This window comes from Bos taurus, chromosome 25 (genome assembly GCF_002263795.3).
Source record: "Bos taurus isolate L1 Dominette 01449 registration number 42190680 breed Hereford chromosome 25, ARS-UCD2.0, whole genome shotgun sequence".
Taxonomy (NCBI): Eukaryota; Metazoa; Chordata; class Mammalia; order Artiodactyla; family Bovidae; genus Bos; species Bos taurus.
Window position 1 is genome coordinate 28833211 of NC_037352.1, and position 16867 is coordinate 28850077.

General features: G+C 45.4%; 1 protein-coding gene across 3 annotated transcripts in view; it reads left to right on the forward strand.

The window, feature by feature from the left end:
- The window catches only part of CALN1 (calneuron 1), a 462160-nt gene that overhangs the window by 197014 nt on the left and 248279 nt on the right, over positions 1–16867 (forward strand). For all 3 annotated transcript variants that reach the window (NM_001206115.1, XM_005224934.5, XM_059881397.1), the window contains exon 3: positions 15733–15876. In NM_001206115.1, coding sequence (NP_001193044.1) covers positions 15733–15876 — 144 coding nt within the window. The remainder of the gene's footprint in view (positions 1–15732; positions 15877–16867) is intronic.

Consider the following 16867-nt stretch of genomic DNA (forward strand, 5'->3'; position numbering starts at 1 on the left):
GGTTACCTCTTTCTTTAAGAGAAATCTGGAATGATCTGTGTGTGCACTTGTGTGTTCTGGAATGGTTGGCTTATTCTTTTGTGACTCCCTTAGGATTTAGCGTCTGGGTAGAATTCCTAAAGCAATTTCTCCCCTTTCCTGAGCTGCCCTTGTAATATTGGAAGGTTGGCGCAGGATCAGTCTGCCTCAGCGGATTTCAGTTTTATTTCCCAAGCTGGAGCCAGTGCCAGGCTTTGCAAATAGTCTTTTCAGAGGTGCAGACTTAATTTGATAGAGAACCAGCACATTAAAACAAAATGAGCAAATTGGATATTTTAAGCAAATAAATTGCTTCCTATTGATAATGGGTGACCTGCAGTGGAGAACAATTCCTTTCATATCCAGGTCCTTTATCCATGCTCAGGAAGGCACAGTGGAGTAGGAAGCAATGGGATAGACAGGTTGCAGGAGTTTGGTGAGCTAATGGAGGGGATTGCTCCTCGGACTTCTCACAAGTGTCTGAACCAGTCCAAACCTGTCTTTTTCATTGCACAGTTCAATGCGGGGCTTGGGCTCACATTATCTTTTTTTTTTTCATATTTATTTACTTAAGTGGCTGCATCAGGATCTTTGTTGCGTCATGTGGGATCTTTTATTGTGTTGCATGGACTCTCTGGTAGTGGTGTGTGGGTTCAGCAGTTGCAGCTCGATGGCTCTAGAGTGCATGGGCTCCCTAGCTGTGGCTCTCCATCTTAGTCATCCTGTGGCATGTGGGACCTTAGTTCCCCAACTAGGGATTGAACCAGTGTCCTTTGCATTGGAAGAAGGATCTTAACCACTGGACCACATGGGAAGTCCCTCATGTTGTCTCGAATTCCAGAGATTCGAAATTGATCCCTGCTCTAGGAAGATCCCCTGGAGAATTAAATAGCAACCCACTCCAGTATTCTTGCCTGGGAAATCCCATGGACAGAGGAGCCTGGCAGGATACAGTTCATGATGTCACACAGAATTGGACATGACTTAGCAACTGAATGACAACAACAGCCTCTCTCTAGCAACAAGTTTGGGGCAGCTGTAGTTTTCATATGAGAAACAAAACTGGGCTGTGTTTATGTGCACCCTTGCCAGTGAGCAAAGGAAGGACAGGTTTGACAAGAGTTAAAATTGAAAAAGTTCACAACAGAAGAGGAGTTCTTTCCTGAATTCGAGTCAATTCCTACAACTCCCACCATTTGTCATTTTGCCCTGAGTCTCAGTGCCATGAATTGTTTGGAAGATGACTGTATGAGGATTTTTATTTCATGAGCTGAGCCTGTCTTTGGGGCATGACATGAGCTGGCCCAAGAACTAAATATGGATAATTAGGAGCAAGCAAGTCAGGCTACACACGCGTGACTGTCACTGTCCTCTTGTTTTGTCAGGCTTGGTCTGTAAAACTGGTAAATCCCCATGGCTGGCAGAATATGCCTGCTTCTGCCTCATCCCTAATGTTGGTATTGAACTCAGGTCCAGCTGCTCGATTCTCAAAAAATCAATACTTGTGAGAGAGATAAATGTTGGTATAAAGGAAAACTGCTTTTAATCAGAATGCTGGCAATCTGAGGAGATGGTAGACTCAGTGTCCCCCAAAACCATCTCTGTAGAGTCTGCTCTGCCATGAAAGCTTTGAAAAGGAAAAAGGGAGGTAAGCTCAGTCAGTCATTCGGCTGGGGGAGGTCAGAGTCATGGTCACCCCACTGTGTGCAGGCCTGTTGATTTCTTGTGAGTGTTCTCTAGATCCTATCCTGTTCACATAATTTGTTCATGGATTATTGAAGGGGAAACTCTCTGATCATCTGTTAATTACTTATTCTTCATTTCTACTTCTTTGATCTATGGAAAGAACCTATGAGTTAGGCAAGGTATTGTGCGATCAAAAGCTCTGAGGAGTTTTCCCAGTAGTCCAGTGGTTAAGACTCCAAGCTTCTACTGAAAGGGCTTCGGTTTGATCCCTGGTTGGGGAACTAAGATCCCATATGCCAATAGATTTGGCCAAAAAAACAAAAGCAAAGTGAGATTTGAAAGGAGTGCTAGAGCCTGAGGATGACAAGAGCCTGGATTGAGGTTGGTGACAAGACAAAGAGGCCTCCTGCAAAGAGCTTTTTCCTACCAAAAGCTGCTCACACCCTGTGATGTTGTTACAGGTAGGGCAGAGGGCGGGGGCAGACAGTAGATTGGGGTTGGAGACACAATTGGGAGGTTTTAGACTGGCAACCCACTCCAGTACTCTTGCCTGGAGAATCCCAGGGACAGAGGAGCCTAGTGGGCTGCCGTCTATGGGGTCGCACAGAGTCGGACACGACTGAAGTGACTTAGCTGCAGCAGCAATAGCAGACTTAAAACTAAACCTGTCACTGGGGAAGTCTTGAGTCCTAAGATTGGTAGGCCTATGGGGGTGCTAAAAAACAAAGACTTTCCTCTAACTCTCCAGAATGTAACATCCCTCTGGGACCCAAGAAAGATGTCTGTTAAGTAGACAGGGGTGCAAAGCTGGGTAGCTGTGCTGCTTTGTGGCAGTGAATGAGAGCTGACTGGTCAGTGCAGAAGTGGGAAATGATATGGTCCCAAGATAGCAGCCATGAGGGAGGAGGGCATTGATTTAGCGGAGACAGAGAAATGCCCGGAGCATCCTAGGAGGAGCTTGGGAGGCTGCTAGGGAGAGTCTGAAATCGTACCAGAGAGTCATAGAGACTGCTCTGGGGAACCCAGACAAGGGCAAGGGCAGAGCTTCTCAAAATGTGGGGCCTGAACCAGGCATGAGGAGGGAGATCAAACTTGCCGACTGGGGTATGCATGAAAAAAAATAAGAAGAAATAAATAGACTAGAAACTAAAATATGTCACAGGTGGGAAAAGTGTGTCCTTTTCAGGAAGTATGTGTTTAAAGAGGTAGACTATGAAGTTTAGGGAAGCCTGGCATGCTGTACTCCATGGGGCTGCAAAGAGTTGGACATGACTGAGCACCAACAATGAAGTTTAGGAGTGCACTCAAATCGCTGCCCTGACACTTAGAACCACATCGCCTGAGATGAAGGGCAATCATCCATGGGTTGTTGCCAGGAATAAATGAGCTTGATAGACAAGGATCGTTCAGAGCAGCGCCTGGGACTAGTAAACACACAGCAGATTTAGCTTTTACATAGTACCTGGAGCCAGGATAAACTGCTGCTGTTTGACCTTTTTTTTCCCCTATATAAAAGCAATTTTGTATGGTTCAACTTAATATACTCATACACCTCCCCTGTGTATATTACAACTATATTACACATCTGTCATGATGTACAATGCATTTGTTACTGTGAATTGGAATTAAAAAGGCTATGTGCTGTCTTGGCTTTCCCTGGCTAGGGAGTGGCTATGAGGCATCAATTTTAATACCCAAGTGTGATATTGCCATAGGTATTTCGCTCTGAAGGTCCATGACATGCTCTTTGACTGTCTTTTTGCAGCCCACTTCCACTTCCACTGAAGGGTGGACTGGGGGCTGGGCTTCCTGGAGGTCGCCCTTGCCTAGTGGTGAACAGAAGCATCTGGGTCACAATGGAGGTCCTGAGTCCACTTCGTGAGCCACCCAGGCCTCCTCCTTGGCTCCCTGAGTCTGTGCACTGGCTGCTGCAAGTCTTTTCATTAAGCCTGGATTGATAGAATCAAAACAGAGCTGTATTACAACATGGGTGGGCCTAGAGATTATCATACTAAGGGAAGCCAAATATCATAATATCACTCATATGTGGAATCTAGAAATGATGCAGATTAGCTTATTTACAAAACAGAAATAGAACTTATATTGAAAACAAACTTATGGTTCCCAAAGGGGAAACAAAAGGAGGAAGGGATAAATCAGGAGCCTACAGTTAGCACATTATTGACCAGGGGGGTTTTACAGAAACTAATGCCTGTGGCATTTATTGACAGGACATAGTACATGTCCAGTTGATAATGTGTTAACATACATGTGCACACTACTATATATTCCTATAAGGTAGGAATAACTAACAAGGACCTGCTGTATAGCGCAGGGAACTGTACTCAATATTCTGTAGCGGCCTATATGGAAACAGAATCTAAAAAAGAGTGGACATACGTGTATGTATAACTGAATCACTTTACACCTGAAACTAATACAAAATTGTAAATCATCTATACTCCAACAAAATTTAAAAAACAAAAATAAAACACAAAAAAATTCAAAGCTGTATTGCCTTTAAAAATAATTTTTGCCTCATTAAAAAACAAAACCATAAAAGAGCCCCTCTTGTTTCCTTGGATTTTGTTGTTGTTCAGTTGCTAAGTCATGTCTGACTCTGTGACCCCGTGGACTGCAGCATGTCAGGCTTCCCTGTCCTTCACCATCTTCTGGAGTTTGCTCAAACTCATGTCTATTGTGTTGGTGATGCCATCCAACCATCTCATCCTCTGTCATCCCCTTCTCCTCCTGACCTCAGTCTTTCCCAACATCAGGGTCTTTTCCAATTAGTTGGCTCCTTGCATCAGGTGGCCAAAGTATTGGAGCTTCAGCTTCTTGGGTTTAGTGGTTCGTTTTTTGTTAGAAAGTTGTTTTCTGTCTTCAGCCTAGGAGAGATTCCAGAGGTCAGGGAAAAGACTTGGTTTCTAGAATAATGCTTTGTGAGAGCCAGAAAAAGAATCAGAGTTCCAGCCACTAAGCTATCCTCCACAGTTCCTTCCCACTGGGGGCTTTGGTCAGGGCCCCACCTCTGCCTGACCGATGTCCTGTTTTCTATTATTATTTTTTAAAAGATTTATTTACTTGGTCGTGTTGGGTGTTTGTTGCCGTGTGTGGGCTTTCTCTAGCTGCAGTGCTCAGTGCTCGGGCTTCTCACTGTGGTGGCTTCTCTTACAGAGCACGGGCTCTAGGGCATTTGGGCTCAGTAGTTGTGGCACACGAGCTTAGTTGCCCTGCAGTATGTGGGATCCGAGTTCCCTGACCAAGGATTGAACCTGTGTCCTCCACATTGGCAGATGGATTCTCAAGTATTGGGCCACCAGAGAGTCCCCTGTTTGCTATTATACCTTGGTGTCCTGGGGCCTGGTCTCCAGCAGCACTCAGAAGGGTGCCTGACACAGTCGGTGCCCAAGAAATATTTGTTGGGTTGAGTTGAATTGAACAACATGAAGATAAACTTAGTTTTTCCAGAGGATTTTCAAGACCCCAGGGAGGGGAGGGTTGAGCCGTGCCTGAGAGGCCTTCTCCTTCTCTCCATGCAATTTGCTTCAGGTTTATTTCTGGAACTTGGATCTTGCTCTTCTGGCCACCATATCAGTGCTAAATCCACAGATTTCTCAGATGCTGATTAGTCTCTGATCTCAGGATATTCAGCTTAGGAACAGTGTGACTTAATGAAAAATTAATTATATTGATTATTACCATGTTGCTCACAGATAAATTCCACTCAATTTGCTGCTTGCAGATCCATGCAATACTGCCTTATGTGCCAAATGGTACGATGGCTGTTTTCTGCCTTGGGCTATTTCCCTGAGAAGGTGCTTGTTGCTGTGGGAGAAATGGGTCTTTGTGAGAAATAACTCCTTCTGGGGAGAAGCACCAGGCTTGTTCCCAGGATGCAGCTAGTCTGCTGGGCTGTGGGAGTTGGTCCATCTCCTCATAGAGGAACAACCCAGCATCCTGCCCTGGAAACAGTCCTGACCTAAAGCCAGGAGGGCAGGTCTCTCCCCTCTTATCCCTGCTCCTCTCATATTAGGGGAGCCCCTTTCTTCTCTCTGAGCCTCAGTTTCCTCATCTCAGCCATGAGTGTGGGTGTTTTCTGGGCACATCCTTTGGGCCAGGCTCTGTGCTGAGTGTAGGGTCCACTCAGGTCCTGCAGTTACCCTGCAGGTCTTTTTGAGACAATATCTGAATTGTCTCCCTTTTCCTGAAGCCTCCCATTATAATCATCTGGATATTGAACTTCAGAATGGCAGGATGAACAGTATATCTCATAGGAGATTGGGTTTCTATGCATAGAAATGATGAAAATGGAGGATGGTAAGGACTGATACTACCTTTTTTGGAGAGTATGATATTATGATATAATAAGAAATATGTATTTGGTCTTCCTCCCTAGTTCCTGGCCCAGAACTCCTGAAACCCTTGGAACCTCTGAAGTGATGAGAGTGTCATTTGTATGCTAAGGAAATGACTGGTGGCTGGGGTCCCTAGATAGCTTCAGGATGGGGGCTGGTGACCAGAAAGACCAAGGCATGATTGGAAGGTTGGAACTTTTAACCCCATCAAGTGACAGTCCCCTGGGGAAAGGAATGGCAACTCACTCCAGTATTCTTGCCGGGAGAATTCCATGGACAGAAGAGCCTGGCGGGCAACAGTGCATGGGGTTGCAAAGAGTTGGACATGACCGAGCATCTTTGACTCACTCAGTGACCTCCAGGGAGAGAAAAGGGTCTGGAGATTGAATTGTGTTGCCAATGGCCAAAGATTCAATCAACTATGCTTACATAATGGAACCTCCAATAAAAACCCTAGATGATGGGGTTTGGAGAGCTTTCAGATTTGTGAGTACATCAAGGTGCTGGGAGGGTGGTGAGCCCAGAAAGGATATGGAAGCTCTGCAACCGCTTTACCTGGTCCTATGTGTGTCTTCCATTTGGCTGTTCCCAAGTTCGACCTTGTATAATAAACCAGTCAATGTAAATAAGGAGCTTTTATGAATTCCGTGAGCTATTCTAGCAAATTATTAAATCCAAAGAGGACTTGTGGGAACCCTTGACATTATAGCCAGCTGGTCATAAATCCAGATGACCTAGACTTGTGACTGGCATTTAAAGTGAGGACAGTTTTGGGGGACTTAAGCTTCAGGGTCTGCACTGACTCTAAGTAGTTAGTGTCAGAATTAGACTAAATCATTGGACAACAGATTAGTATCCAGAGAACTGGAGAATTAGTTGGTGTGGGGAAAACTCTGACACATTTGATGTCAGAAGTGGTATGAGTAGAAATGAATCATAGAGGGCAATTTGGTGATATCTATTAAATACCTTAAAAGAGTTTTTGCCTTTGACCTAATAGTTCTGTTCCTAGGATATCATCTGAAGGAGATAAACATCAAAATGCATGAAAATTTATGTACAAAGATTTCCACTGCAGCATTATTTAAAATCAGAAATGATCTAAATGACCCACACTAGGAGTTTGGTGATATCAGTTTGGCTATCATGATTTAATGGAATACTACACAGCCATCAAAAATGATGTTTTAAAGACTACTTAACAATATGGAAGATTGAAATGAAAAAAAAAAAATAAAACTCTAGAGAGAGCTTGATCCCAATTTAATTAAGGATATTTGTACATTAAAAAGTTTGGAATAAAGCACCCTAATATATATTAACAATGGTTATTACTTGCCAGTGAATTATAGATTTTTTTTCCTTTATATTTTGGAGGCTTTTTTGTAAAAAGCATCAATTAATGTGTTCGATTCTTTTGTGACCTCAAGGACTGTAGCCTGCCAAGTTCCTCTGTCCATGGAATTTTCCAGGCAGAAATACTGGAGTGGGTTGCCATTTCCTACTTCAGGGGATCTTTCCAACCCAGGGATCGAACCCATGTCTCTTGTGTCTTCTACATTGGCAGGTAGTTTCTTTACCACTGAGCCACCTGGGAACTAGAAAATGTAGCATTCCTCTGCAGATCTAGCTCTAGTCTTTTGACGGGGGTTGTCCCCATCCCAGACAGAGGTCAAGTCCAGAATCTCTCAAGACAAAGAAAACTGCTGCCTTGCTTGATGTCCTCTTCCTTTCTTCTTCACTCTTCACGCTGTTTTTCAGTACAGAGACCCTCTGACAATGCTCACTCTCATCCATATTCAAATCAGTTTAATGGCTCTCCTTTCATCCATGCTGGGCAGTCAGTCCATCACTGGGAGCCCATGGTCCAGATGGGCTTTCATTGTTACTTTCAGTTCTCATTTGCTTTGTTCTTTTGCTGTTGGGGAATTTTCCATTAGCTTCAACAGACCTGGCATGTTAAAATCAATTCAGCTTAATCTATGGAGATGTAAACTTTGGGGACAAATAAACTCTGATCTAGCTCCTAAACCCTTAGAAATGCCCCTGGCTTTCTGCTGCCCTATGTTAAGAAAGAATGATTACTTTTCGTGACCTATTCGGTCTGTAATTTCTCCACCTAGTAAATAACTGACAAGCTTTTCTTTCCAAATGCTAGCTAGGGAGGGAGTTGGCTTGATTTGTGAATTCAAGGTATCATTTGAGCCCTGAGGTAAGGAGAAAGGCCAGGAGCGTAGTGACACCAGGGATCCACAGTATGGACCTTGAACCATTGTCCCACCAGCCTCGAGCACTGTGCCTTTGAACTGTTTTCCCCAACACTGCCTTTTGCCTGCCCTCAGGGTTAACAGTGATTCCTGATGAGCCAGAGTGGGATCGGGGGTGGCCAGGGAACTTACAGGAGCCATGCTTAACCCTGAATTCTAACTGTAGATCCCAGATACTGTTATAGTCTCAGGGAGGAACAGTCAATAAATGAGCATTTATTGAAATGAATGCAATCACATCTCAAATAGCAAATAACTAGGAGTGAGGGTCCTTTGTTGTTTAATCGCTAAGTTGTGTCCAGCTCTTTGCAACCCATGCACTGTAGCCTGCCAGGCTTTTCTGTCCATGGGATTTCCCAGACAAGAATACTGGAATAGGTTTGCCATTTCCTTCTCCAGGGGATCTTCCTGACCCAGGAATCAAACCCTGGTCTCCTGCAGTGCAGGTGGATTCTTTACCTTCTGAGCCACCAGGAGGCTCCTTTAACCCTCTTTAAAATGTACCAAGAAAGCTAGGTTAAAAAGTGAATTAAAAGAAGCAGCATCATAACCCTTATCTTGCCCCCATCTGTTGGCATCAGCACTATTCAATGCAGGACACTCCTCTTTGCATCCCTACCTCCTCCCAGCATGTTTCCCTCCTCTTTCAGAGCCCCACTGCCTTGCTGCCTCAGCTCTCACCTCTGTCGTTCCCTAATTACTGAAACCAATTAGTTGTAAAGCTTGGGTGGCTTCTAGGGCTCTTTCAGTCTTGTCTTAGCGTAAGACTTCTTCCCCTTTGTCTCTCGATGTTTCTATAACCACTGTGCAGCCATGTTGAACATACCCATCTTGGTACATTTTCCCCACTCAGCCTCCTTTCCCTTCTCTCTGTGGCCTTAAGATTCAAAAGATTTCACAGAGCTGTCTCTGTCCTAAGGAAGGACTTCCATGAGATTTATGTAGACTTGTATTATTGTGCTTGTCATTCTCTGTTATGAATATCTGGTCACCCTCTGTCTCTCCAACTAGAATGTAAGCTTTTCAGAGCCTGGAAAGTTTCTTTGGCTCCCTGTATATCTCAGGATTGCATCTGGCATATGATAATTATGCAGTAACTATTCAGTGAATGAATGGTTGTATTAGTCATTTCTACATATGCATTTGTTGTTTTTCATCGAAAAGGGGGAAACTTTTCTAAATCTCTTTTGTCATTGGCTCAGCCCCTGTCCTATTATTTCTCCCAAATAACGAGCTGCAGACTTGTATCTTATAATCTGGTGTGTTTGTGTTCAGTTCAGTCAGTTCAGTTCAGTCACCCAGTCATGTCTGATTCTTTGTCACCCCGTAGACTGCATCGTGCCAGGCCTCCCTGTCCATCACCAACTCCCAGAACTTGCTCAAACTCATGTCCATCGAGTTGGTGATGCCATCCAACCAACTCATCCTCTGTCATCCCCTTCTCCTGTCTTCAGTCTTTCCCAGCATCAGGGTCTTTTCCAATGAGTCAGTTCTTCACATCAGGTGGCCAAAGTATTGGAGTTTCAGCTTCAGCATCAGTGCTTCCAATGGATATTCAGGACTGATTTCCTTTAGTATTGACTGGTTTGATCTCCTTGCAGTCCAAGGGACTCTCACGAGTCTTCTCCAACACCACAGTTCAAAAGTGTCAATTCTTTGGCATTTGTGTTACTAGTTCATAATTGCTCGCCTAGCCTTACTGAGCTGTATCTCTCCAGTTTTGCAGTTTCTCAATGATGTGAATCAAAAGAAGGCATCTTATTCATTGGTAAAGACCTCACATTTTGTGGTTAAAACCCAAGTGCTTCCTAAACATACCTTTCTGTGGATAATAAACAGATTTCAAGCTAATGAGAAATGAGATAGGAAAGATTGTTCTTCATTACTGATTTGAGTTTGCCAGTTAGCACAATGAATTTCAGCTGACTCTTCAGAGCTAGACCATTAGCAGATAAATACTGACTCTGCCTGGTATCTGGATTTCATCTGATACACACTCTGTTTAGGTGGCTTGACTGATGTGCCTCCACCATTGTTTCTGCCTGAATTGGCTATGACCCTAGAGAGCATCATGGAACCAAAGCATGGTTCTCAGAAGGCATTGGGTCAGAATGTAGCAGGTACCAGTGGTGGCTCCAGATATATTTAAGAAAATAGATTTGCTGGCATAATGCACTGTACATCTCTCGGTCTCTAGAGCAGGACCATTTCTATCCCAGGTCTTGCTTGGCTTCAGAACATTAGCCTCATTCCAAGGAGAAGAGGCTCAGATCCTTGTGGGAGTGCAGACTTTGATTCTAGAAGACTCCACAAGCAGAGAATGGAATCCTTTTTTCAGAAGATGTGTCTTACAATGTTACCTTTTGTACTCCACACAATGACAGTTGGACAGGCTCCTGTGGCCATCATAGATGTCCCTCCTGTGGCCCACAAGGCATCTTAGATGGGGTAGAATTGGCCATGCTGGTGCCTGGTGTGCACGTGTTGCGTGAGACTGAAATGCAATCAAAGACCAAAAGCACAGCATGGTTATATAACTCTGGAGCACAAGGGACTTCATCCTAAAGAGGGGATACATTCCAGTGGAAAGCACACCACGTGACTGAGTCGTTCTTGAAAACTTGATCTGTGGTCTCCACTTCCCGAGGATGTGGAAGGTGGCCAGAGCCCCTTCGTGCTGCACCCTGGCTGTCTGCAGCCGGAGGCAGAAAGATCCGGCCTGCTCCCATGTCTCCGCCGTTTTATGGGCATATTTCTCACACCCTGTTCTGCTATTAAAAACAAAATGAGGCACACATCACATGTCTCAGACTGCAAGACCCATTTCCTTCTAATAAGCTTCTCGTTTCCTGGGCTTTCCCTTCACTGGAAAGATTAAATGTCCAGAGGCTCCCATTATGGATTTCTAGTTTTGTACCTTCCTCCTCACCCCTTCTGTTATTTTGAAAGAAAAATAAGTTAGTAGGCTTTGTCTGCTTCTGTGCATGCGTGCGCACGTGCACACACACACAACAGCGGTAGATATTCTTTTTTAAAAAAATAATTTATTGCTTGATTATTTCTTAAGAGTTATCAATTTTGTTGATTTTTTTCCCCAAAGCTCCAGCTTTTTTCCTTTTTTTGGTGGCACCACATGTCATGTGGGATCTTAGTTCCTCAGTCAGAGATAGAACCTGCATCCCCTGCAGTGGAAGCTTGGAGTCCTAACCACTGAACTGCCGGGAGAGTCCCCTTGGGAGCAAACAGAGAAGGATGACTTTGTCCCACTGACCTGGGGCCAAAGAAAACAGAACTCTGAGCTGAGCTGTTTCTTCTCCATCCTGTCCTGGGCTGAAGCAGGGCCAGCCTGGATGCATATTGCAAACAGGAAAACCATGGGGATTTGGGGCCTCGAAGGAACATGTTCCTTCAAGCAGGGCAGTTCCGGAGGGATCCCCGTCTGAGGTCTGAGTTACCAAATCCAACAGTCCAGAGGTGAGGCAACTTAGGGTGTAGCCACCAAGGCTCTCACTTCCAGGTCATATTCTCAAACATCCATAACCAAGCCCTCTGGAGTAGCTAATGTTAGGATGCAGGCTCTTTCCCTGGTAAGATCTAGGGCATGCAGAGGGACCACAGGGCTGAGGCCAGGCCCTATCAACAGAAGGGGATCATCCTTCAGTGCGACAGCATTAGCCCAGAGTTGAGGATGGAGTCAGAGGGATGCGAAGAGGAGATGGTGCCTTGGAAAGGAAGTGGTCCAGAGAGCAGGGGCAGGGCTCAGCCTGCAGCTGGCCATCAGGCTGGCCCACCTGGGACCCCAGCAAGGGTCCTATCATCATCTGAAATTTTCTACTGTTGCACGGTTTTGTAAGACCTGTTGTAAAACCCTGTCACAGAGGCTGGAAGGAGATCCAGCCCAACCCAGTTTTCAGATGGGGATATTGAGGCTGAGGGACAGGGCTGCCCTGATCATGGGGACTGGATGGACTTCTTTGTGAGCTGATTCCCATCTCAGGAGACCCTCTGTCTACATCCCCCTACCCTCAGTGTCTGGACTTAGGCCGAGTGAGGCATTACCTCTGCCCTGGTCCTTGAGTGCTGTGTGCCATGATCTCGAGCTGAGCACTGGCTGTAAGCTGTTTTAGGTCCACCCAACACATGGTTGGAAAACATATGGCTGCTTTAGATAATCTTGGGCATGTCTCATTGACGAGAAAAGTCTAAACATGCAGACAAACCCCTTAATTCAGAATTTGGAAAGGGCTAAAATGTTTTCTGTATCATCAGTGGAAAAAAGAGGGGTGTTTGAACAGCAGATTAATAGGGTATGAAGAAGAACACAGGCTTCCTATTCTTCTTTTAAATACTGTAACGATGTCCACGGATCCTTAGAAAGGGGCTCAAAGGACCTCACGGAGTCTCTTGGCCAACCTGGTTCATTTTACACATGAACAAACCAAGGCCTCAGGGTTTGGCTGCAGACCTAATTCGCTAATAGGCCTGGCTGGGAGCCCAAGGTCCTGACTCCCAGACTAGTCTTCCTTCTGCTGGAGCACACATTTATTCATGGAACGCATCCAGCATGCTGAATTAGTATCGATAATGAATCTGCTGCTGATATCTGGTGCTTACTTGTTCAGAATCATCATCTATTGAACAGCTGTCTGTCTAGCGCCTCCTTCAGCACATAGGTGGGAACTTACAGCCTTGAATGAAATGTACAAGGCACTTGTAGCTCACAGAAGCCATGATTTCGGCACCTTGATTTCCTCATATTTCTAGGTGGTATGGGCTAGGTGTCATAAGGCAGTAGTAAATGTCCTGCTGACCAATCAGTAGTGAGGGAGGTAACTTGGCTGTGGTGAGTGAGGGCATTGCTGTGAAACACACAACCCCTGACTTGGCCTTGGAGGACCAATGTGATTTGGGCAGGTAAAGAGGATGTCAAGGTGTTTCAGATGGAAGAACTGGCTGGGAGAGTGCAGAGGTCTGAAAAACAATCCCCAAAGGAATCAGATCCTCAAGCCTAGAACTTATAAATGTTACTTTGGAAAAAATGGTCTTTGCAGCTGCCAATAAATTAAGGATCTTGAGTTGAGGAGTTTATCCTGGATTATATGGTGGTCTCTAAATGAAAGCACAAGTGTCCTTGTAAGAGGCAGGCAAAGGGAGATCAAAGACAGATGAAGAGAAGGTAACCGCAGGGCAGAGATTGGAGCCTTGCAGCCACAAGCCAAGGAAAGTAGACTTGTAGGAAAAAGTGGGAAAAGAATCTTCCCTGGAGCCTCTAGGGGAGGGTAGTCTGTCCTCATCTTGATTTTGGTCCAAGCGTGCATATTAAATCACTCAGTCGTGTCGGACTCTTTGCTACCCTTTGGGCTGTAGCCCGCCAGGCTCCTCTGTCCATAGGATTCTCCCGACAAGAATACTGGAATGGTTTGCCATGCCCTCCTCCAAGGGATCTTCCTGACCCAGGAATTGAACCTGTGTCTCTTACGTTTCCTGCTTTGGCAGGAGGGTTCTTTACCACCTGATTTCAGATTTCTAGCCTCCAGATTGTGACAGAATAAATTTCTGTTGTTTTAAGCTACTACATTTGTGTGATTGATTAAAGGAACCACAGGAAATTAATGCAAAGAGGAAAGGAAAAGCATGCCTGGGTCAGGGTTCAGTGTGCTTGCTGGGAGGATAGTTAGATATTTAGAGAAGTGGTAACTACAGTTGGCCCTTCATGGATGCTGAACCCGCGGATACAAGGTCTAGCTACCCAATTCCATTTTATACATTTTATATTAGGGGACTTGAGCATCTGTGGATTTTGGTATGCACAGGGTCCTGGAACCAATCCCCTACCAATACCAAGGGACAACTGTAAATGGCTAGGGCCGATGTCTTGCATTAGTTCAGAGTTCCTGCAAGTTTTTGACTGGATCTTATCTTCCTACCTAGAGTATGGGTCTCTGGAGGGGAACCATGATGCTGGGCAGATCACTGTCTTTATTCTCTGCAGTCCTAACTCCCGTGCTCCTCAGGTAAAGGCAGCTTGTTGAATGGCCCCGATGAGTGCTGGCAGCTGCCGCAGCTGAGCTCACACTGGATTTATTGATGAAAAATCAAAGCTGTCCATGTCTGGTGCTCAGATACAATTGACGTACCTCTCATCTCTAGACTGTGATCTCAAATCGAATTCTCATGCCTCACGGGAGTGTGAGGTGTTAGGAAATGCTTAGCCAACCCACGATGAACAGAAGGCGAAGAGAGATCAGGGCTCTGGAGGGAGGGACTCTGGGTTTGGAAAGCAGAGCAGCTCTGGTGGTGGGTAAGAGGATGGGCGTCCCCCTACTGGGGGAAATGACCTTCTTGATGGTAGAGTCAAGTTCTCTGCCAGCCCCAGAGAATGTGATTAAAGATGCCTCTGGGGCTTTTATGACACTCTTATTGATCTGAGGTTGTTTATAGCCATAAAACAGCTGTAAATTAGAGGAATGAAATAAAAACAGCAGGATACTTAACTCCTGTCCTCCTAGGAGGTTGAGAAAGCTTTCTGCACAGCTCTGTGGCAGCAGGGAGCTGAATGTAAGTCTGCAACAGGGACTCTCATTCTCCTTTCCTCCCTAGCCCAAGCTGGGAGGTCACTGTCTTCCCGTCTTATCCCCACTGAAAGAGAAACCTCAGCCTTGCCGGGGAGTGTCCATGGCTAATGCGATTCCCAGCTGGGACTCCTGTATAATTGTGCACCCCCTACTTTGTGTTGGGCGTTCCTGGTGACTCAGATGGTAAAGAATCTGCCTGCAATTCAGTAGACCTAGGTTTGATCCCTGAGTTGGGAAGATCCCTTGGAGAAGGGAATGGCAACCCACTCCAGTATTCTTGTCTGGAAAATTCCATGGACAGAGGAGCCTGGAGGGCTACAGTCCATGGGGTCGCAAAGAATCAGACACAACTGAGCGACTAACACAACACTACATTATGTTAGCTGCTTAGGGTTAGTTATCTCCTCCTTCCAAAGTTGTTTTTCTGGTTTTTTTTTTTTTATTTGTTTGTTTCTTACCCCCTTCCCTCCCCGTCTTTTCTGTCTTTTTTTCTTCCTCTTCTGGCCACCCCCTTTTTTTAATCAGGTTAAAGGGTTTTGACACATCACTCTTTGTAAAGTAATTAGGAGTTTTCTGCAGACAGTTGCCTATCATTTCAATGCAGTAGAGCGGTGGTCCCCAACCCTTTTGACAACAGAAGACAATTTTTCCATGGATGGTGGGGTAAGGGGCAGGTGTGGTTCAGGTGGTAATGTGAGCGATGGGGAGCAACAGATAAAACTTTACTTGCTGGCCCACTGCTCATGTCTAGTTCCTAACGGGGGCTGGGGACCCCTGCAGTCAACCATGCCTTGTGACCATTGGACTTTCTCTGCTTTTCTGTTGTAGAGATCCGAGAGGCCTTCCGGGTTCTGGACCGAGACGGAAATGGGTTCATCTCCAAGCAGGAGCTGGGCATGGCCATGCGCTCTTTGGGGTACATGCCAAGTGAGGTGGAGCTGGCCATCATCATGCAACGCCTGGACATGGACGGTGAGACTGGAGCCCACAGCATCCCCACCCCCTACCCCCATCCCCATCCCCTGGGATGAGCCAGGACTCATCAGAGATCTTGGGTTTGAAGGGCCTTGCAAAATAGAGACTTGGAGTCAAAAGACTTGGATTCATGTCCTGGCTTACATTTCGGGCATGGAAACTTGAACCAAATCTGGGTTTTTCAAACCACATTCCACAGACCTCCAGGGGTCTGCAGAGGTGGCTCTGGGGCCACTAGAGGGAGCCGAGTGAGGGGGGAGGCCCTGGCTGGTGGAGCAGTGAAAATGATTCTGTTTCATTTTCAAAATAGCTTTGTTGAGACAGAATTCACACACCCTAAGATTCACCTGTGCAACCTGTGTAATTCAGTGGCTTTGAGTGTATCACAGATTTGTGCAACCAATAGCATTATCAATTTTAGAACATTTTCATCACCCTGAAAGAAACCCTGTACCTCTGAATTATCACCTCCATTCCCTCTGAAAGTGAAACTGTTAGTTGCTCAGTCATGTCCAACTCTTTACCCCATGGACGGTAGCCCACCAGGCTCCTCTGTCCATGGGATGCTCCAGGCTGTCCCTCTATCCCTCACCGAGTCCTGGACAACCACTAATCAACTTTCTGTCTCTATGGACTTAGCTCTTCTGGATCATGGGATACACGGTCCTTTGTGACTGACTTCCTTCACTTACCGTAATATTTGAAAGGTTCATCCATAGTGTAGCATGTATCACTATTTCACTGCATTTTATTGCTAAATCACATTCCATTTTTTGGCTATAACAGCTTCTTTTCTCTCTTTTACACACTGGTTTCTACATACAGTCTCATTGGGGGAAAGTGTTTCACTATCCTTAAACGGTTCTGGAAAATGACTGCATTTGATGATCCTTAAGATTCTTTCCTGCTCTAAAACCCTAGGAGTTTATCCCAAACTGGCTATGACCTTCCTGCCTTGGCCGAAGGTCCAGAAAGCAGCTTTCTTATT